A 21,890-nucleotide genomic window follows, 5' to 3' on the forward strand; every position below is an offset into this window, starting at 1 on the left:
TCAAAGAAAAATAACAGGATGGCATGGGTTCAGGGCAGTGACAAGCCCCCGAGCCGTGATGTCGCATTGCTTGCACGAGCAGCCTACAGCTGCAGGGGCTCTGCGCTGATCCTGCTATCAGGCACTCTGGAGCGACCCTGCTGTCCCCAGCCAGCAGGTAGGAGGGAGACAGAAAATGGCTCTTGGTGCGAGAGCGCAGCGCTGGGGACCGCACTGCACCCCAGACCGTGCCACCGCGACCAGCAGCTGCCAGGGCAAGCCCCACTTTGCCCAGGGAGATCCAGTTGCTCGGATAGCTACGCACACACAGTTCACAGGCGTGGGCTGTGCCGCAGCAGTCCCAGGACTCGCTGATTTGGTAGGAGCTGCATGTGCCCAAGATGCAGGGAAGTGTGGGAATGGGGAGCAATCCCGGGGCCGGTACAAAACCAGAGGCTGCCGCAGCCGGGAAGGGCAAGTGCCGGACGCGGCACAGAGCTCTTGCTCCTCCTGCGCTCTCTTCAGACCCACCGGTATTCAGGTGGAGGGCTGGGAGCCTGTGTGGCAATCTCACGGGGCTGCTGGAGGTATCGAAAACTATTTCCCTTATTTATTTGGGGGATTACTCTTTTCTCTCAGGTAGGAGTGGAGCGCAGGGGGGTTGGAGGAGGTTTAATCCCCGAGACAAGAGGAAACCTTCGAAAAGGTTAATTGCTGGGCTTTGCATTTTGCGTAGCATGGCTGCTCGCATTACAGCAGCGATGCCATCTGCTCAGCACTCCCGCTGCCCTGCATAATTCACCAGCTTCGCATGTCGGTGTGCGGGTGAGCGCTTGTGCGCTATTCATGAGGAAGTCACCTCTAGGCAGAGCTCAGGTAACCGGTTACCTGACACCCCAGACTGGCTTCTGCTCTCTTGTCCTTTTGCCCTTATTGTTCCTGCCCCCAGGTTGTGGGAGTTAATAGCCAGGGAGGAGGCGGTGGAGAGGAGCCTGCTGGGTGGTCTGTCCCCAGCCTCCTCCCGCAGAGGCACAGGGCACCCTCCTGTCCCCAGCCCCCCGCTCCCCACCCTGCCCTGCTCAAGCATCGCCTCCTCGCTGCAGCAGCACTTGAATCGCTCATTTGGACCGGGATAGCAGGTTTGATGCTATTCCCTACCCCACCCATCTCCTTGCCCTGCGCATGTGGGTGCGGACACGTGCCATGCAAGGACGCTTCATTTTTTTCCCCCCGTTAAAAGCTCAACCCGTTTGGAAATTCCCTCTTGCTCCTTTAATGGCCACAGGCTCACGCAGGGCTTCACCTGCTGCCAGAGGTGTGCTGTAGGGCTCCAGGCTGCCCAATAAGCCACTTTACTGATGGTATGGAGGTGATTAATGTACTTCAGCAGCACAATGCGATCAGGATTTTTTCCTGCCTCTCCATGCCCAGGCCTTATGTGGGGTAAGTCGTTTCCGTGAGGATTTTTAACTTGATATTGAGTCAGTCTCCTCTGCCAGCGCACCCTTCTCATCTCCGCTGTGTAACCTGAGTTCTCACCCCTGGTTTAATAGCTACCTCTCCATGAATATTTAACCAAGGATCTTAGCAGATGAGCTCCAGCTAACATGTGGCAAACAGATTTCCAGTACAATAGGGCCTACTAAAGTGGTGATGCATAAAAGAAACAGTGGAAGGAAAGGAAAGGTTCACGTTCTGGAAAGGGAAAGGCAGTTTGTACGTGGCGAGCTCCCGCCGGCTGCTCCAATCACCTGAGAAAGAGGAGCACTGGGGGCTCTGGCAGAGCGTGCAAGGAGCGCCTTGGTGAGAGACAGAGACAGAAACAGCTTGGGCAAATGAACTGGAGCTCTTTTGGTTGGCCTAAAGCCTTGTGTACGTGAGTTTGGAGTGGTTTAATTGATATCCTTGCAAGGTATTGCGACCTGCCCTGTGAGCATCCACAGCTTCTGGCCCGAGAGCCGTCTCTAATGAGGCAGCAGCAAACGCGTAGGGGAAGAGTTTAAAAAAGGGCAATCCTGCTGCTGCCCCTCCAGCAGCCCGCTGACTCGAGGCCTCCGGGGCTGAGCGCTGTGCGTGGCCATATAACGCGCAAACGCGCGGAGGCTTGTTCTAGCTCCTTCACGGTGATAACTTACGCAGCGTCCTCCAGCAGTGAGTTCCACGGTTCGTTAATGCTCTGGGGGGAAAAAATTCAGCCTACTGCCTGATAATTTTACTGTGTGCCACTTAATTCTTCAACAGAGAGGGAGCAAGAATAATAATTTTTTACTGCTTTTCTTGGATACAATCATGATTATTTGCAAACATGTGCTGTATACAATTTCTCAATATACTCCACCTAGGTAAATCTGTGGTTCTGAGGTTCATTAATCGTGAAAGTGAGGATTAATTTCAGACCTAATGAGAGATTAATTTGGCAATTTCCATTCACCAATGAGGTGAAAAACAGCAGTGCTGTCAATAGCAAAAGGTCTTTCTGCTCTATTGAACAGCCTGAATATTAACAATAATCTCTGCTGCTCTCTTCAGCCAAAAAAGAGATGCTCTGACCCCCAACCCCCAAGGACTCATTAATGATAAAGGGCCCAGATTACCAAATTAAACGGAATTACTTTGACCCAAGTAAGGGCAACAGGTTAATTTTTGCATAAACCATGGCTGTGTTCGTGCCTGAATTGCTCTCCAGTCCCATGCCCAGGTGCGGGGCGCAGAGGACACTGAGAGGTGAAGGTCTCCAGAAGTCTGTGTGCTGCTGAAATATTGGTTATTTCACCGGCTTTCCCTTGTGAGAAGGACGAGCAGGATTTACAAGGCAGGGCTGATTTGAACCGAAGCAGCCATTTGCACAGAATAATTTCCTTTTCAAGCCCTAAATTCAGACTTTATGGCTTCCCCTCCTCCTTTTGGTCTGCCGCGTGTTCTTCCCCCCGTTCCCACTTGCCGTTCGCACACCTTGAAGCTGGGTCTGAGGAGAGGTGGCAATAGCTCACAGCCTGGCAAATGCAAACCGGGACACCCATTCCAGTTTTTAATCCCTGTATGTGCTTGTACTTCAAGAGGAAATACACCACCAAAGGCAGGCGGCGAGAGCTGGGGGGCTTGAAGCTTCTAACAGAGCCGGACTTTGGGTCTGTGGGTAGAGACTCAGCTTCTTGGGAGACAAATCCAACAACTGATGAGACGAAGGCTTGGCCACCTCTTAGCAAGTCCAGCCAGGAAAGCTGGCACGGAGCCTGGGTTAACTTCCACCCTTCTGAGACCAACAAGATTCTCCCTCCTAATACACACTTGCAACAGGATTTAAAACAAATCTGTTATGAAAGAAATCCCTCGGGAAAACGTGTGAGGCTTTGAAAAAGGAGCCTCAGCAGTTAGGGCTCTTGCTCCAAATTAAGGATGATAGGAGCAGGGTTTGCAGGGTTAGCTTGCTCCTAACCACCTCCTCTCCCAGGGCCTCCTTGCTCCTTCCCAGCTGCTTGGTTCCCCCAGGGCAATGGGTCCTGAGGGCAAACCAGGGTTCCTCTCGCCGCAGAGCCTGGGGTGCTGCTGGAGATGGCCCCAAGGCGAGCGGGGCGCAGGCTGCTCCGTGAGCAACTTCTCACGTTGTGCTAAGCTCTGCAATTTATTGGTGTTAGTCAGGTTAATGAACTATTACTTTGCATATTAATAATATCTTATTACATTTGTTCTTAAGAGTGGTATCATGTTGAGGCAACGAGGATTAATGGCACCTCAGTAATATTTACATATTTACATTATTAAAAAGCAATACATCTTTTAGACAGCCCCACGCATGGTCTAGAATTGCAGATGCTGTTCCTAAGCCCACCGCAGTCTTCACCCCCGATACCTGTCCTGCTCACAGCCGTCCATCCCGGGCGTTCAGCAGGTTTAGCCACAGCGAGGAGACATGGGCACCCGCTGGGCAGAGCCTGTGGCTCCCGACACCCACCTCCGGCTAAGCCCTCCCATCCGCCTGGCCATGCCCTTCACGTCTCCCTCCTACTCCATGGTCCCAGTGAAGACCTCAGCTCTCCTAAACGTCTGAGCGAAGGGTGCCCAAAGCACCCACCCCCTCAGCAGCAGGGAGGTGGTGGGGGGACCCGGCGGGATGGCGGTTCCCTCCCTGGCGTGGCTAAGGACAGTGGACAGGGGAGCAAAGGTTTGTCCCTCACCAGCAGCCCGCGTCGCTCCCCCAGGGAAAGGCTCTGCGACTCAGCCAGAGGCTCCCAGTCACCTCTACAGTCCTAAACTTAATTAAAGCTGCCAGCTTCTAATTAAACCACTTAATTAAGTGCCACATTGTCAGTAGGTAAAGATGGAACAGACTTAATTATTTAACACAATGACATAGAAGAAAAAACCCACCTTAAAAGCATGACACCTCCTTGGTGGGCAGGAGCCCCCCCAGCCTTGCCCTGTGCCTCCCCGTGGTGCCAGCAGCCCAGCCAGCGTTCCCAGCAGCAGCCAGATGTGAGCGAGGCCTTTCGGAGCTATTTTGAGTTTCTCTAGAAAGGAGACATCTAAAATTGCCAATAACCGCACTGTTATCACCCCTGCCTGGGACACCCGTCTTCTCGCCGGCTCTCCGCCCTCCCGAATCGCCCCCAGATGTGGATCATTAACCCCGGTGCACAGGGGTGGCATCCTGACCCCGCTGGATCAATGAGCAGAACCCAGCTGCCTCCCCAAGGTCAGGTCTTTGCCTTCACGAACTCGCAGAGGCTGCTCGGCGGGCGCTCTCCCTGCCCCAGGGCCGAGCAGAGCAGAGCACTCCGCTTCACCCGCCAGCTACTTTGTCTTATTTCAATCTTCCTTTTAAAACTTCTCTGGCTAAATGCTCCTGTCTGAAGGGGTGATGTAACCTAAGTGACTCCCAGCCTGGCATTCTGCGGGTAAGATTAATGGCAATGTCTTGTCAATAAATCCATAAAGACCCCAAACCCGGTGATGAACGTGCAAAAGGTAAAGGCAATGGTTAATATCTTCAAAATAGGCCCCAGAGCCTTTGAGTGCAGGGAAAGAGGAAAGCACCGGTGACCCTTGTTAATCTTTTTATTGGCTCCAGCAGCTATTGGCACCTTTTGCTGGCCAGAAATTTGCAAGTCTTCGGGGAGCAATGATTTCACAGGCGGGGTCTCTTTGAGAGAGAAAAAAAAATCCCTTTGCTCCTAAAATGGGACCATTCTTCCAAATGAAAATTGACATTTTGGTTTGAACTTCACGACCTCCAGTAATCACACTAATGGCCTTAGCTGGCTGGCTGGGAGGGAGCTGGCTGTGGCCAGGACTGATGGGACCTGTATGGATCGCTGGAAATGGGCTGGGAGATGAGGACAGGAGAGGCTGCTAACGGTGGGCTCTAACCGGCCAAGGCACTGCAGGTTATTTCTGACCTGCTCTAAAGACTTTCAACTGCATCAGGTCTGATCATGGGTATTGGCAAAGACATTGGGAAAGCAGTCACTGAGTGCTCTCAGCCATCCATCCATGCACCCAGGCGTCCGTCCATCCATCCATGCCGAGCTGTTAAAGCTGACGAGCACCCACAGAGCTGTCTGATTAGCAGCAACGGTGTCAGGAGCAGGGCTAGCTGGGGGCAGCTCCTGATGTGCGCTCACCGGAGAGCAGACCACGGCTCCCAGCCTTTCTTGGACACTGCCGGTGATCCTCAAGGATCAGCGATGGTGGGTGAGGCTGGAGGGGGGCTCCCTGCCAGCCCCCTCGGCCGCGGGGTCCGAGCCCGGCTGTGCACGGTGGTGGCTGGGAGCAGTGCGAGGGTGCTGGTTCCCACCGCCGCAGTATGGCAGGGGCAGCCCCTGCCAGGGCAAAGCCGGAGGCAGGTTTCCCTTCGGCCCCTCTGCAGACACACGGTGGGCGAAGGTGCCCCCCCGCTCCTCCTCGCTGACTTCTTTAAGCAAATGCACTTTTCATGAACTCTTTTCTTAACAGAAGGACAAATTGTTTAGTCAAAAGAGTTGCTCCCTGCAGTAATCCGTAAAAATGAGGGGGGAAGAAACACAATACGCCAGAGTCGAGACCATAAACCCGACCAAGCAAGCCCTGAGCAGCCCCAGCCAGGTTGCGTTAACTTCCAGGCTGAACACGTTGAATTAATATTGCTCAGCACTTAGCGCTTCCCTCCCTGCGAGGTGTCGCAGACATTTTTTCTAGGTTATTTTCAGACCTTCAGTGTATTTTCACTGGGAACATGGGAGGCTTTTGTCTTCTCCCTGCTATGTTTTTTCTTCTTTCTTGTTTTTTCCACTGCTTGGCCCTGATTCAAACGACTTCAGGGTGAGGAGGGGGCACCGGGGCTGAGACACTTCCATAAGAAACCCCTCATCCTTCTGAAACAGCTCCATTTTATAGCTTGTCCATGGGTTGTAAAATTGGAAAACTTTAAAACATATTATTCTTCAGTTGCAATCCATCACGGGCTGCCCCGGGAGCTGGGTCACCCTCCGGGGCCAGCCAGCGAGGCAAGCAGTAAAGCTCTCGCCTCTTCTGGATGCTGCAGCCGTCACGGGAAATGCAGGCGGGCGCTGGTGTTTATTGATGTCTCTGCAGCAGCCCGGGCGTGCAGCGGTGCCACGTTTTGGGGAGGTGATGGGAGAGGTGGTACGGAGCAGCCGCTTTGCCCAGCTAAGGTGTTTTAGGCAGGCTGTCCTCCCGAGTGTGGGGCAGCGTGTCGGCTGGGCACAAGCAGACCTGGAGGTGACAAATGCAGCCTTGGGTTAACTTTCCCACGCTCTTTATTTTCCTGGGTGCAAACAGAGGACCTGTGAGGCCTCCCTGAGCGAGGTGTCATGGGTCTGGCCAGGAAAAGTAATGCTATTCCCACTAAAAAGGGGGGAAATGCTTTGGGAGTCAGACAGGAGGATCTCGCCGGCCGCCCAGCACAGCTCCTCCTCCGGCAAGGGCGACCTGGGGGCCGGGGTGCTGCGTTTCCACAATGATGCGGCCAAGAGAAGAGTTTCTCCTTCCTCCTGTTTGCACAAACCTCCCCCCCGTCTGAAGCATCTGTCCATCAATCTGCTTAACACAAAGGACCGATTTTTAAGTCGTATTGAATAAATTTAAATGAAGTTGCCGCTGTCCGGAGGCGTTACGCAGGGTGCCTTGAGCCGGCTGCTCCGACTCTCCTGATGGATGGCTGCAGCCCTGCAGTGGCCTGGGAGGACCCGACACACCTCGCCGGGGCTGCTCTGCTCCTTCGGCATGGCTGAGGCTCCTGGCAAAGTTGAGTTCTGGCATCAGATAAAAATTCTTGGACCATTCAGATGGAAATCCCCGCGGATGGCATGCTGTTGTTATCTGCCTGCAGCGTGGTAGCCGGGGTCAGGAATTGGCTGTAACTAAGAATGCAAGAGGGTCCTTTTATTTTATTTTTTAAATACCTCATTTAGTAGGTTAATATTCCATGTTATTTTAGGCTGCTTTCTCCATACATCTGCCACCCAAGCCCGTACAGATGTTTTAGGATTCTTTAATCCTGACAAAGGACTTAGCGTTAAGGAAAAATGGGTTACATAAAGATCCTTATCTCCTTAAGAAATAAAGCATGTTTTGGGCATATTGTGTGCAAAACAAGACTAAAATAGAGGCAGAACATTCTGGGGCCACTTACCAGATGTCCAGGTTGGAGGATGCGGGTCTGGTTTGCCTGCAGTTTTCCTGGCTGTCCCCCGGCCCGGCGCTGCTGGGGCGCCCCGCGGCAGCTGGGGGAAGAGTGGGGCGTGTTTTTGTAGGAGGCAAAAGTACCAGCTCGGACACGGCACAGGGGAATTACTGAGCTCTTATAACTTCCCGCTAACAGCAGCCTCCTGGATTAGACGGCAGGAGTTTTCCTTGGGAGAGGACTTTTCCCCGGACAGTACCAGCTCAGGCTGATGCTTGTTCCTCCCTGCCGAGGGCAGGAAAGGTCACCCCAATCTGTACACCTCTCCCAGCCCTGAGCTGCTGGAGTTTCCAGGCTGACATACAGCATTTCATCCCGTAAAATTGACGAAGTTCTCACATTTTTGTGACTCCGCTGATTGATCCAGCCGTGTAAATTACAAAAAGGAGTTGCAATCCTCTAGGGTCTGAGGCAGAATATCAAAAGAGCATGGGCTCATGCTGCTTTAATTAAAACTTAGTTTAATTAAAAACCTTGAGAGCTTTATTAGACACAGTAATTGATTTAATTTTCTTGTGGAATTCTATTGCAATACACTTCCAGCGTGTTGGCTTTGGGATCCTGGCTCCAGGACAGCCCTCCTCCCCAGACAGCACCTTTGCCCTCTCCAAGGGGCAAACCCGAGCTCCTCCTTGGCCGGCCAAACCGGAGCCTGCCAGGGCATTCCCACTCAGCGGGGCTCTGCCGGCGGTTCCTGCCTGAAACAGGCAGCGGCCTCAAAGCTCTCACCCTTGCACAATTAAGTCAGTCCCTGTCTCTCAGCTAACAGGGCAGCCAAACTGATCTCCTCCTTCAAAAAGGAGCCAGGGCAATAGCTGCACGTGCGACTCGTACGCTCAGACGCGCTCTGATCTCTCCGAGGCAACGTGAGAAACCCTCCGGGGTCTCTCCAGGGCTGTGCCTACTTTGGCACTCTCGGATAACCATGTTTTTTGCAAACAGACTATTTGCAGGGTGAAGGTAGGAAGCCCTAATCCTCATCATAAAAGATTTTGTGGCAATTCCCAAAATCGAGGGTGCCTGATGCCTCGGTGTGCTACCAGACAGGCTGGCACGCTAACGCTTGGCCTTGCTGAATTCCCTCTTTGCTCCTGGCTCTGCTCCCCATTTGCTGCCTTAAACTAAAGCGCGTGGGGCTCAGTGCTAGGAATCAGCTGCCGCGTTTCGCCCCAGCCCAGGCTGTATTTCTGTGGCAGAACGGGCTGGCAGGGGGAAGAGCTCCGTGACTTGCCCCAGCATCACCTCCCCAGCCATCTGGCAGTGGGTGCTCCGGAGGGATGCCTGGTGTCAAAGCCTTTCTGTCCGGGACACAGGGAATCAAACTGTAAAATAAGAATAATAAAAAAAAAAAACCCACCACACAATGACTGTCTGATCTATATTTATTTCATAACATCCAGAATTAATAGGATACAGGAGTTAAAGCAACCATGGCAACTGAATGCAGAAAGGGCTGTCCTTGTAAATAAATGAATTCATAAATAACTCACAAGTGCTGATAAAAAGTCATGGGAATCTAATGCAATGCTAATGCAATTCAAGCCTTCCCTTTTTTACATGCAGTATTATAATATTAGGTGCGCCTTGCTTTGCTCTGTGCTACAAGTGTCATTCTTAAGATAATAGAACTTGCTAATTGTACCAGGAGCCAGGCTGTGATTGATGAGGGCTTGGGGTTTTTGTCTCCTCCGTGTTCTTGCTTGCAAAATGTTGCACCGTTAAGTTACGGGCCGATCTGCTGGCAACAAATTCAGGGAAGTTAGGGAGAAAGGAAAAGCACGGTTCGCCCTGCTGCGCTCCCTGAGCAGGGCGCTGCGGGGGCACCCGCCAGCCGGGCACGGCTCTTTGAAAAGACACTGCCATTCAGTGTGGATATAGCTGAAGATAGTTTTGTCTTATAAATCCTTTGTTCCTCTTTTCTCCATCATTTTTATTGATAGGGATGTTGCTGCTGTTGTGATGCTGGAAAGTCATTTTCTCCTTTGCACTCCACAGTCTGAGCGTAAGCAATGTCAAAAAGACTCCGGAGATGTAATTAAGCACCAGAAGTTTCTCTCAAACTGTCATCAGATTTTTCTAAGTTGAGGCCAAACTCCCCCTCAGATGCCTTGGGCAGCCACTGCCGATTCCCCTGCCAACACAGGGGCAAAATTCAGCTTGGCAAAAGGGACAAAGGGTGCCGTTTGCCCAGCACGAGTGAGAGTTTGTTTTACCCCCCAGGTACCGGAGGCGGCTCGGGGGTCCGCTGGGCCACGGGCCATGCAGGGGCTCCCGCTGAGGGTCCCCTTCCCACCTCGCCCCTTCGGTCCATCCGGAGGGACGGGACAGGACACCCACCGCCCCGGGACCGAGGAGCGGGAGCGCGCTGGGCAGCACCTCTTCCCTGCAGAGGGGCTTTGCAAAGCCGCGGAGAGGAGGCTTCGCGCTGGGCAAGGCGCTGAATTCAAAGCTTGGCATTTTTTAGCGTTGCTTTTCCCCCTCTCCCTGCTGCTGCCTCGCCGGCGCCGCAGCAGCATCCCTGGGGCAGGAGCACCGCCCGGCGGGACGCGGCCGCAGGCACAGCCCCGCTCTTAAACCCCCGCTTTAAAAAAAAAAAAAAAAAGAATAATTAAAAAAAAAAAAGAACTCTTAGAGTAATTTACCTTAAAATATTATGGACGTATTTTGTGCACGATAACGAAAAGCACCGGAGGATTCCTGGCCCAGTGAACCCCCTAGTGCTGAAACCGGTGCCATCACAGCTCATCCCGGCGAGCGGGGGCTTGGGAGCTGACTGATGCTCTCTAACGATGCTTAAGAAATATAGGCAAACTCTGCTTTCCATTGATCTCAGAAAAATGAATGCTGTCTCTAAATTTGACATTTAGCCAATGCCCAGAGTAGATGGCTTCATTGATTCACACTGGAAGGACGGAGGCAGGGGGGAGCTCGGGGAAATACACCTTTGCCGAGCGAAGGTTTGTCTCTGCTCTCTCCTGTCACTCTCCATTTTCCCGGGCGCCTGCCCTTCCCCTGAATCCAGGTGTTGGATAACTGAGGCTTAAGCATCGGAAAAGGGATGGAAGGAGAACTGGCTGGGGTAGAAGTTCAAGTCTGCCTGGATACCTTGGTGGTGTTTGTGGTTTTTCCTCGTCATCTGTTTTTCTCCAGGAAATTGCTGGGAATGATGGAGCAAGATCGGGTCTGTGTTCCCTCACTGACGAGCTCAACCCGAGTCCCCCCATTTTCCCCGGTGCAGGGCTCCCCGGGCAGTTTTTAGGCTTCAGCTGCTGGCGGTGCTGCGATTTATGCGCAGAGCCACGGCGTGCTCCTGTCGCACCAGGGCAAGCTCCCTGCCCCAAAGCCTTTCTGCTCAAAGTGCCGGTGTGGTGCTGAGCACCCTCCTGGGCTGTTAAAATACCTTTGAAAATAGAGACGGGGGCACTGGAAATGCTAGAGACGAGACGTGCCCCAGCTCTGCTGCTGGCCCAGGGGACAGGTTGCTGTTGCTAAAATGACCCTAGAGCAGACAGATCTCCTGACGGGGCTATGCCATGAGTTTAGGAGGACCCGTCTGCTACTGCCATGAGACGATTTGAGATACATTATTAATGACTGGAAAAGCAGGGAACTGAGATTCCCAGAGAAAAGGTGTTATTTTGCCCTGAAATGTCACCCTCTGAGAAGTGCTTGGCAGAGCCAGAGGACCTGGGAGGCTTCCTGAGCCTGCCCGCCAAACCTCAGCTTCACACGGCAGATACGGATTGGATCTGTTTTAACGCCTCGTGCCTACATTAGACCAAGCCTACAAATGAACAGAAGGCAATAATGACACTTCTCCACAAGAGTTTTCTGCATAATAAGCAGTTTCTGACATCAGCCAGATCGGGGCTAGCCAACATGATGCAGCAACAAGCTTTGGCAGGAGTCCTGTCCCTGGCAGAGCGTCCGATTCTATTTTCATTTGTTTTAGAGACAGTTTCTCACCCACCATATGTGCGCAGCTGGCTCCTGCTCCAGGCCCCGGCGGTCAGCAGGAATCTTCCCATGACTCCAGCATCTCTAAAATAACCACCTTCCCCTTCTCCAGGGTGGAGGGGATGGCCGGGCTAGCGAGGCTCTGTCTTTCGCTGTGTTATCGGGGCAGTTAAGCGTCCCTGCTATAGGATGACACACACTTTTTATGTGTATCAACCTTTTGCGGGTTCACTGGGATCCCACCCACACTGGCGCTGGTCTTTCTGTCCTCTTTCGTGCGGCGGGGAAGGAGCAGTCTGCAGGGGCCGAGGGGAAGCAGCTGCCCCCAGCCCCACCGAGCATCCCCCGGCCTCGCCTGCTTTTCCGTGCCGTGGAGGCTGGCGGCAGCACCGGGCAGATTATTATGCCAGAAAGCATGCTGATGTGTCACGTATATTGAATACATCAAACATTACCGTCTCACCGTGCCTCACATGAACCATTTATTTCTTTAGAAACTGCAGACTGGTCTAGTTTTATATTTCGCAGGTCACTTGTAAAATATATATCTATAAAAGTTATTACGGGAGCTAGGATTCCTGCAGGGACACAGCAGCCTGCCCTCGTTGTGCTCTGCAACCTTGCCATCTGCGCTGGGATTCCCATTTGTACCTGGCGCTGCTGCTTTCCAGCTTTGCAGCCTGTGTTTTAGTCGGGGGTGCGGCGATGCGTGTACAACGCTCGCACCCTCCATTTCCAGCGCTACCGAAACCCCAACCACCACCAGGAGCCGAGGCTGCCCCTCTGCAGCCCCGCTGACTTCCCGGGGCTCCGAGCGCTGCTCGGGGGCTGCACGCAGGTATCGCAGTGCTGCAGAAGTGGGAACTGGTTCCACTTTCTGCTACAGATATTTTTATTTGATTAGCCTAATATACTGCATTCTTATTTACCACATGCAAATCTCTTCAAACTGATTAAAGATGACATTTCAGCTACGAGATGAGATCTGGAAAGAAGTAATAAGGAAAAATTATTTCACAAGCTTTTGCACTTCAGATTTGCAGGGAGGATCGATTACATTTAAAATTTAAGGCCCAGACTTGACCCTAAATCTCCTTTAAGGAAAAGGAAAGAATTAATTCCTTAATTTGTTATATTTCAGCTTTACAGGCTGGCTCAGCAAAACCCAAGGGAGTTTGCACAAGATGCCGTTGGCTTTGAATGGTGTTTTTGGATACGACTGGAAGGCAGCAGTGAACGCTAGTTTGAAAAATATCACGTTAACACATTTATTATCTTTAAGACCTTAAGAATTACGGCTATCTGTACGGCTATAGAATTACTGTGGAAGCAGTTGTTTCTGGGTCACCGAAGGGAGCTCGTTAGCTATCTTCCTGGATACACTTTTCAGCACACAGATTTTTATTTACTGGTTTCTCCTGGTGACCAAACAGTGCTAGGTGCTATACGCTTATAAAGCACAATCCCCATTTCAAATAAAAGGTGACAAAAATGGTCAGTTAGCCTCTGGAAAGTATATTTTGCAGAGAGAGAGAAAAAAAAAGAAAGAGAGAGAGAGGGAGAGTTTTGCAATGATGAGTTCCTTCCTCCAGCAGCTATATGGACATTGTTATTTTTTGTAAAACAGGTGTAGAAAGGTTAAAGACCAAATAAGGCTCTGATTTTCAGAGGTCCAGGTATTTTATAGGGTTGAATACCTTACAGCCTCCTTCGCATGAACCTGTAAACGAGAATCTCTCCATAAAACCTTGCTTACGCTTGCAAAAATGAGATGTTTAGCTCTCCACAAGTAATAGTATTGAAAGCTTTTTCTCGACAGGGGTCAGACCCATTTTATTGTAAGTGCAGATCCATTCAAAGTGCAAAAGGATTGAGCTAACGGACATCTCAATATTACAGGGTTGTTACGCCGGCTCCAGCCTCAATGACTTGACCGAGGCTAAAGTATGAATCAGTGCCAGAAAGCAGGGCTGGAAGTCGCAGTTCCCAGCCTCGCGTTCAGAGCAGAAGATCACATTCACAAAATGAGTAAAAAATGTGGAGGGAATGCCTACCTAGGTTTGACTTCTTCACTCATCTCAGCTTGAAATGAGATTGACTCCGTGGGCTAACACTGAAGTCATTCAACCAGACAAGGTCTATCCATGACGGGCGTTTAAAGTCTCTACTGGAAAAACTTCCCCCCCTAAATGGGAATAAGAAGATGTTTCCATTATAAAATGATTGTGACGACTCAGCTGTTAGTTTTTTGCCCTCAGCCTAGAAAGCATTTCTTGCATTCTTGTCTCAGCGTCCTACCTTAGCGGCCCTTCATGTGCAGCACCATAGTAATTTATCATTACCCAGTCTCCAAATTATTCTAGTGTTGATTAAATTAGTAGATGCAATCACAATCTGAAGCGAGTTAATTGAGAGAATTTATTTGGCCCTGACAGTTTTATGCATGTTTGATTAAGTATTATAAGGTTTGTTTTTGATTTTGCATAATTTAACTTTAAATCCTGCACTGGGGGGGGCCATCAACTATTAATGACCGAAATAAACTCTTTTAAGACGCATATATTTATGATTTATTTCTAAATGTAATATCTTCCAGATTTTTTTTGTTCTGTTGCCAAAGTGACAAATATGTTTAAAGTAATATTTTGAGCCTTTCGGTTCATGCTATAAATCTTGTGAAATGTATACAATTCATTAAAAGTTTTGAAAGAAGTACAAGTTAGCATTTATATTGCAACAAGTGACATATAAATGTGTATGTTTGTCTTCGAAGCGTGCCATAAAATATATCAGCAGTAGCTGGCCGCTGTGACTAGTACTAATGGCCCGCTCTCTGGGCTGATGATAAGTTTCATCACAAATCTTCAACGCTGTCAACACAAAACTGTTCAATCAACAGGAATATGAGTTGTGTCTTTAGTAAAATTAGCACAGGAAAGAAATACAACCCGGAGCGCTGCCGGAGTGTTGTGGGCGGGTTCCCTTCGGGCTGAGCTACAAGCGCTCCTTCACAATCGTACCTCTTTGAATGTCAAAGCTTCAATTCACACCTGACCTGAGGACAGTTTATTTTTTATGAAGATACACGTTCATTTAAGCAGCAAAGGGGTCAAAATATTTCAGGCGGAAAACTGAATGGTGCCGTCTTGCTTTTTTTATCCTGACCTAAGAAACGAAAAGGGTCGGTCTCGGCACCGCTGCTGCTGCGTCGCACCCTTGCGCGCACGCGGTTAGCTTGTGGGGTCGCTCAGCGGAGCTGCCTGGGTTTTCTGGAGGCTGGGAAAGACCTTTCCCGCCCCGAGGGGCTCCTGCAGGATGCCAGGAGGCCCCCTGGGCAGCACTTGCATTCAGCAGCATCCCCATAACTCTCCAAGGCAAAGCTGGAAAACCAAAGTACCTTCATAATTTCATTTCTTGGGCTGAAATTCCCCTCTCTGGGCTGTGGCTCCAGTCCCAGGCAATGGCGGAGGAAATAAATGGAACGTGGCTCTCCTGCTTACCGTAGTCACAGAACAGATGTTCCCAGTTTCATGCTATTGGGAAAACCTATCAGCTTCGCACCTCCCCTTCTCCCTCCCACCAGAAGGTTGGTGGGAGACACAGAAACGGCAATTTGCTAGGAGTACACCACCGCTGATTACCTTGCCTAGAATTTCCCCTTGATCTACGTCCCGCACCTCAGGCCCCTGACTGCATTTGCAGAATAAAACCGCTCTGCAGGGCAGGCGCTGCCGCCCGTGACCGGGAAGGAAGCAAACCCCCGCGCGGTCAGCGAGGCAGCTAGGATGCCGGGAGGTCTTTGGCCTGGTGCCCCGGCTGCCTGTGCGGTGCGGCAGGTCCCAGCCTTGGCAGACGGCTTGAGTTATTATTATTTAATGTTTTTCCAGCGTGGTAGTGCCTAGATGGCAAGCAGGGCTGGGAGCCAGTGACAAAGTTCCGTATTCTTTCCATTATGGAAATTAACTCCTAATTAAATCTAAGGGAAAACAGCAGGGAGGAAATTTCTTTTCCTTATTTTTATGTATTGCTTTTGAATTTTCCCCCACCCGTTTGTTTTTTATAAACTTTTGGGGTCTCTGCGGCCTCTCCAGAAGCGTGGGTCTCCTACATTTGCTTTTCTGAAAGTGCTTGAGCTCCTTCGGCGGGGTGAGGCCCTGGGGCGGCGCGGTCCCTCTGCCAGCGCAGGCAGGCCGCCGCAGGCTCTGCCGGCACACGGGCTCCGAACGCGTAACGGCCCGCGCCGCCCCGGGCGCTGAGCAGGCCTGGATCTGGCCCTGAGCCCACCGGCGGCACCCGCCTGGCCACGACACCGCGCGCAGTCACGGAAGGTCCAACCGACGGGCGACTTGGAGAAATCTTTGCCAAGCTCCTGTTTCAGGCAACGGTGACGCTTTTACTGGGGATGTTCCAGCAGCCTCAGGGTGCTGGGTCCGACCCCAGGCCACGGGGTCCGGGCAGCCGAAAGCCCTGCGTGTGGCGACGAACCCAGCCGGCCACACCGAGCAGCGCTGCTTTCTGCCGGCCCGGTTTACGTTGGAAGCGACCTTCCGGGCTCCGCCTGCCGTTGCACGGCTCGTCTGCCTGGCCCCAGAGGCCGGAGCGGGGCCACCGGGCCGCAGCCCCGGGCGCAGGCCGCTCCCCTCGCCCCCCGCCGCCTCCGCGTTGCCCGGGCAACGCGGCGCCCTCCCGCTTCCGGCCGGCGGGGGCGGCGCGGCGCGATGACGCCATCGTCGCGCGCCTCCCCGGCCGCTCCCCGACCGCCGCCGCCGTCACCGGCCGGAACCGGAGCGCCGCTGCCCCCCGCACATGCGCATTGCGGCGCTCGCCTGTAGGCCCGGGCCTTCCATCAGCCCGGGCCCGGGGCGCCTGGCCTTGGCGGCCGCCGCCCGGCGGGGAGCCATGGGCAGGACGGTGAGTGCGGGGCGACGCCCCGGGGCTGGGGGGAGGCGGCGGCGGTAGCGGTAGCGGCGGCCCGGGCCTCGCCCTGCTGCGGCGGGCGCCTCCGCCCCAGGCCCCTTCTGCGCCGGGGCCCGCAGCGAGGGGGCGGCGGCGGCCGGTCACCGGCCGGGCTGGGCCTGGCGGGGCGGCGCGGCCTGCGGGTGCGGGTCGGGCCCGGGGCCCCTGAGCCCGGCCGCCCTGGCCCCCGGCGCTGCGCCGGTCCCCCTGAGGTGAGTGGCGGCCGCGCCCCGGTGGCCGTGCGGGGCTGGCGCTGCCCGCCCCCGTCTGCGGGGCTCGGCGGTGCCTGGGCCGGAGTTTGGGCCTCGCAGGCCCCGGGGAGGTCCTGGCCGAGCGTCCTGCCGGCAGCTGCTTTCCCAAGTCGATGCGGTTTAATTTAGGATCTGGTAGGATGTAGGAGGAGTTCGAATTTCCCCTCCTTCCGGTAGTCCCGGCTTTCGTTTATCAGCACTAACCTTTATTTGTCATTGTCCCTCACCTTGTTCGGCTCCTTCTGCAACGCTTGGGTCCCGCTGGTCCTGACTGATGGTCCTGTCATCTGTGAACCTTGCCGTCTTTCTGTCCTCCCTCCTCCTGCACCAATTATGAGTGCCCTGAGCAACAGCAGCCCTTGCCTGGAATGTGTGATAGATGAAGAGAAGCAGCACTGTTTTTCGGTAGCGTTCTCATCATACACTCCATTTTTAAAGGAGAGGGAGTGAAAACTCACCAAAATGAATCATAGAATCATAGAATACCAGGTGGGAAGGGACCCCAAGCATCATCTGGTCCAACCTTTCTAGGCAAGAGCGCAGTCTAGACGAGATGGCCCAGCACCCTGTCTAGCTGAGTCTTAAAAGTGTCCAGTGTAACTGAATAGTTATCCAGATTTTTAACTTCCCGATGAGGCCATCGCTAACGTGATGCTGGGGTAACGGCAGCATGGCTGACATCGAGTTGCCAGCGCCTTAGAGTTGAAACCCTTTGAGCTGTAGGATGATACCCAGAAGAGACCGACTCAGCTTTCCAGCCTCACAGCCATGTGCTTTAAAACAGATAGGCCTCAAAAAATAATCTTGAGGAATGGGTGTCCAGATCTGTGTCTAGGCGTCCCGTGCCAACATACAGGTTTGGGGGCCTGCTCCTCCGTGTTCTGTTTGGCTGTGTGTGCTCTCTGCATCGTGTTTCATACGCCCTGGATGGACGGTGATGGTTCTGTGATAGGAAAAGGTGACTGACACGAGTTCTGTATCCGTGATTTTTCTCTTTCCTGTCTTTGTGTATAGCATTGAATACAAGCTAGCTGATCCTTTCCAGCCTGTGTCAGTAAGCTGTAATACATATATTATTGAGCGCATTTTTAGAATCTTGATGGGATTGAAAATTCATGCTTGGGGAGGGGCCTTGTAATTCTGAACTTTTTAACAGACAAAATGAGCAAATTGAAACTTACTCTCTCGTTTTATCTTTTAGATCAACTCATATGTAGAATGTTGTGAGTCTATGAAGCACCTTAGCAGTTTCTTTCACTCTTCCTAGAAGGCCAGGTGTCACAGGAAAACTTCACTTTTTTGTTACAAGAATTAAGTGGCATCCAGAAACGGCAGCGGATTACCGACCTTCTGCTGAGTGGATGGCAGCACCATTAAAAATGTAATATTTCAGAAAGTTTCTTTTATTCTCACAATGTCCCTCTGCTCATGGCTGTTCCTGTGTTGATATTTGAGTTTACCTAAAGAGCATGAACCTACCAAAGGCTATTTATTTATGTGGTGGGCACAGTAAATGGGAACAAGGTGCTGCTGTTCACAGAGAGTAAGTCTCTGCAGCTGAGCCGTTTGAGTGGTTCTTTTGGATTCATCTATTGAAGGTTTTGTCAGAATCAAAACTCCTCTTCTAAAACAGGGCTCCGATGCGAAGCCGGTGTGTTGGGTTTGCCCCCGCAAACTACAGCTTACGCAGGCGGGGTTTGTGCTCTGTCGCTCAGGTACGGCCTTGCTGAGCGCTGTAATTGTGTGCACTCTGATTTCCCTGTGGCTGCTCGGTGACTCAGATTAAGTAGCTATGTAACAGTTTGCTGGAAAATGAGAAGCTGTCTTTTGTGTCCTGGGGAAAGAGGTTGTAAGGAGAGACTGCATCATCAGATATGGAATGCTCTGAATCCAGAGTATATGAATTTTAACCGATCTTGCTAATTTAGTCCTCCAAGAATACCTCTGAAAACAACCACTGAGCAGTTTATACGCAGCATGTGGGAAGCACGTTCGGTTGCATGCTCCAGGCACAAAACTGTGTTGTTTTTAAGTAATGTTGGTTTAGTATCTGGCCACTTATACAGCTTGCAAAATACGTTCTTGTAACACACTTCCGAGCTGCTTAGTATTTCCTTTCTACAGACAGGAAATTATGGCAAAGAGGCACTTAAAATTATGGGGATAATTGAGAACAGACCTTGATTTCCTAAATTCCTTAATCATAAGTTAACTCATGCTCCTTTTTATTAGCACCCGATTCATGCAGAGCCAACAGATTACCTGCCCATTTCTGTAATGGCGAAAAGGAGTTAGAACCTGGGGCCAAGCAGAAGAGATCAGAACTGCAATTTCCATTTACGTGTCGTTTGAGGCAGGAAGCAGTGAAGAGACTTACCCAGCGATGCACGTGGTATCAGAGAAGGTTTTTGATATTAAAGTGTAATTTCCTGCAGCCTTATAATTTACTCTTCCTGCAGCCTTATAATTTACTCTGCGATTAGTTTTGTTATAGCAAAATAAAAAATTCTTGGAGTAACTTTTAAATTACTTTAGTTTTAATTTTAAGAGTAATAGGATTTCTGGTTCAGCAAAGGGAGGATCTGCCCAGATCTGGGTGCCGGGGTCTGAACGCCTGGGTGTGCGAGGAGGCTGGGGAAGTCCCTGTTGTTTTCTGGCATTATCTGATGAGTGCATTGTCATTTCATAATTCCCGGAATTTGGCACATCATAAGCCTGGGGTGAAGCAGAGAGCAGCTAACAGCCTCTGCTCATCACTCGCAGAACAACAATGGGTGTGTGGAAGGATGTTAAGATTATAAATCCTAAACACTCCAGAAGATCAAGATATTTCACTTATCTCTGCGGGTCCCACAGGGAGAAATAAACGAGTAGATGTCTTTGAACGGCTGCCTTGCCATTGGATGCAATGACAGCGAGACCGCAAGGCTGGGCTGAGCAAGGGGAGGTACATCCTGTAGAGTGTGAAAAACATGCTTGCCTCATTGTTCTTGCAAGACCTTCCATTATTTTCAGTTTGTTTATTTGGTGAAGCTTTGCCAGGTTTTGAAATGAGCAGAAATCTAGATCACCGCTGTGTCTGGGCTGTAGGAGTCACTTGCAAAAGTACTTGGAGAACTTTTTTTTCTTTAAAAGAAATATGATCCAATGCAAACACGTACATTAACGTTACTGCTCGCATGGGTGGATTCTTGCAGGACTGCTGTTTGATTCAGAAGGATCTGTGAATTAGCCAGGCTAATTCCAGAACAAAGTTCCCATCTTTCCTGCATTAACACTGTAAAGCTTATAAAAGGTTACGACTAGTGCTGATATTGCATGCTACTAGGGAGCTGTTTGGAATCTGACTTGGTGATGATGGAAACAGAATTGTATTTCTATATGTCTGCCTGGGAAACAAGGAGCAAAGAAGCAAAGCAAAGTTGTTTTGAGCGAAGAAGTTGAGTTTTGCCAAGCAGTTGTAAGTAACCGCCAAGCCGGAGAGTATCTGCCGTGCTGCCTCTCCTCCTGCTGGGGCTACTCAAATGTGTTTTCCTTCTCTGCCTTCCTGCAGGTTTCTTCCTTCCTGGAAATTCAGCAAAGAGTTAGCGTTCCCAGGCTGCTGGATCTCTTCCATGTTAATGGATAATATTTGATATGTGCCCTGTAAATCCTGCCCTGGGACTCTGTGACCGGTGGGGTGCCTGATGCCTGTAATCCCCATTCCCCGCCGGGTCCGTTCGTTCCACGGCCCCCACACGACCTGCCTGCATTCGGCCTGTGGCCCGGTAAGGACCACTCACTTGGTGCGCACCAAGTACAACAATTTCGACATCTATCTCAAATCCCGATGGATGTATGGATTCATCCGTTTCCTGCTGTACTTCAGCTGCAGCCTGTTTACCTCCATCCTCTGGGTGGCACTCTCTATCTTGTTTTGCCTTCAGTACCTTGGCATCCGGATCTTTCTGCGTTTCCAGTATAAACTCTCCATCATCCTCCTCTTACTGGGGCGAAGGCGGGTAGACTTCAGCCTCATGAATGAACTGCTCATCTATGGAATTCATGTGACCATGCTGCTAGTGGGGGGGCTGGGATGGTGTTTCATGGTATTTGTGGATATGTAAATAAAACAAGCGCATGTGGGCCAAGAAGGTGACTTTTCTTCTACCCCAAAATGTGTCAATATTTTCTTTTCTTTTTTATATAAATTAATTTATTTATCAGTGCTACTTTTTACTGAGAAATTAACGTACTTGTCTCTGGAATTTGTATCTTTTTGAGGGTTGAGGTGCCATTTTGATTATCAAAGTGCAGCACTCAATGGGGTGTTTTTTCTTTGCACACTGCAAGTTAATATAAATTTCTTCCAGTCCATAGGAGCCTACCTTGCTGCTGTTCCTGTATTCCTGAGAAAGGCAGTGATTTATCTGGAGGACAGAAGCCAGATAACTTTGCACCCCACGCTCTTAATCCATCTTCACCCTTTTTCTAAAGGTGTTCCTTAACATCTCGGGCATGTAATATGTATCCTCCTTGACCAGTGTTATCCTTTATGTAGTTTGCATTTTGCCTATTCCCTGCTAAGAATACGGGGCCAAATTCAACAGAGGGCAGGGGGTTGGTTTTTTTTTTTTCTGTTTTGTTTTTAGATTTGTGCAAGACATGCTTTTGACCCACTATACTGTTCTATTTAACGTAATTAGCTGGCTTTGAATGGCTTTGTCCTTTTCAGGCAGTTAGTGCTGAGTAATTGACTCTTACCCTAATAGAACAAATGCACTGGAGTGATGGGAGCAGAGTTTGGTATCACGTGCTCTTGAAATTCCCAGCCATGGCAAATGCGTTATCATTTTGCAGTGATTAAGGGGAACCCATTGCAACGGTCCTTAGTGTTTAGATCTTGGCATTTGGTCCTACTTTTCCCTGAGTTGATGAGTTCCAGTTTTCTCACAGAGGTACTTCTGTCTTACAAAGTATGGTGAGATGAGACTGTCTTACCTAGGAGAGATTGAAAGCGGAGTACAGTCTGAAATGGCAGTAATTGTTTTCTGCGATTACAGAAAACATTCTCCTGCCTCTGCAGC

The 21,890-nt window shown here is 50.9% G+C and overlaps 2 protein-coding genes across 3 annotated transcripts in view; both read left to right on the plus strand.

Annotated features, from left to right (window-relative positions):
• The first annotated feature begins 16,387 nt into the window (after positions 1-16,387).
• Positions 16,388-20,962, plus strand: TMEM250 (transmembrane protein 250). Of its 2 annotated transcripts, XM_087752575.1 has the most exons (3): positions 16,388-16,528; positions 18,026-18,205; positions 20,378-20,962. In XM_087752575.1, exon 3 carries the CDS (start codon positions 20,511-20,513, stop codon positions 20,928-20,930), a length of 420 nt encoding a protein of 139 aa, XP_087608701.1. In that variant the 5' UTR covers positions 16,388-16,528; positions 18,026-18,205; positions 20,378-20,510; the 3' UTR covers positions 20,931-20,962. The 2 variants fall into 2 exon arrangements, with proteins under 2 accessions (XP_087608701.1, XP_087608702.1); XM_087752576.1 differs by lacking the exons at positions 16,388-16,528; positions 18,026-18,205 and adding an exon at positions 19,057-20,284.
• NACC2 (NACC family member 2) overlaps positions 16,394-21,890 on the plus strand; it is an 89,971-nt gene continuing 84,474 nt past the window's right edge. Inside the window, exon 1 of the mRNA XM_087752570.1 lies at positions 16,394-16,528. The gene's annotated coding sequence lies outside the window, so the exon portion shown is untranslated. The remainder of the gene's footprint in view (positions 16,529-21,890) is intronic.

The sequence above is a fragment of the Nipponia nippon genome, unplaced genomic scaffold (genome assembly GCF_047370975.1).
Source record: "Nipponia nippon isolate SJK-2023a ecotype South Korea unplaced genomic scaffold, ASM4737097v1 scaffold_16, whole genome shotgun sequence".
Taxonomy (NCBI): Eukaryota; Metazoa; Chordata; class Aves; order Pelecaniformes; family Threskiornithidae; genus Nipponia; species Nipponia nippon.

Bases quoted from the DNA above. Each gene is read 5' to 3' on its own strand.
- TMEM250 (XM_087752575.1), top strand. From the start codon at position 20,511: ATGCCTGTAATCCCCATTCCCCGCCGGGTCCGTTCGTTCCACGGCCCC.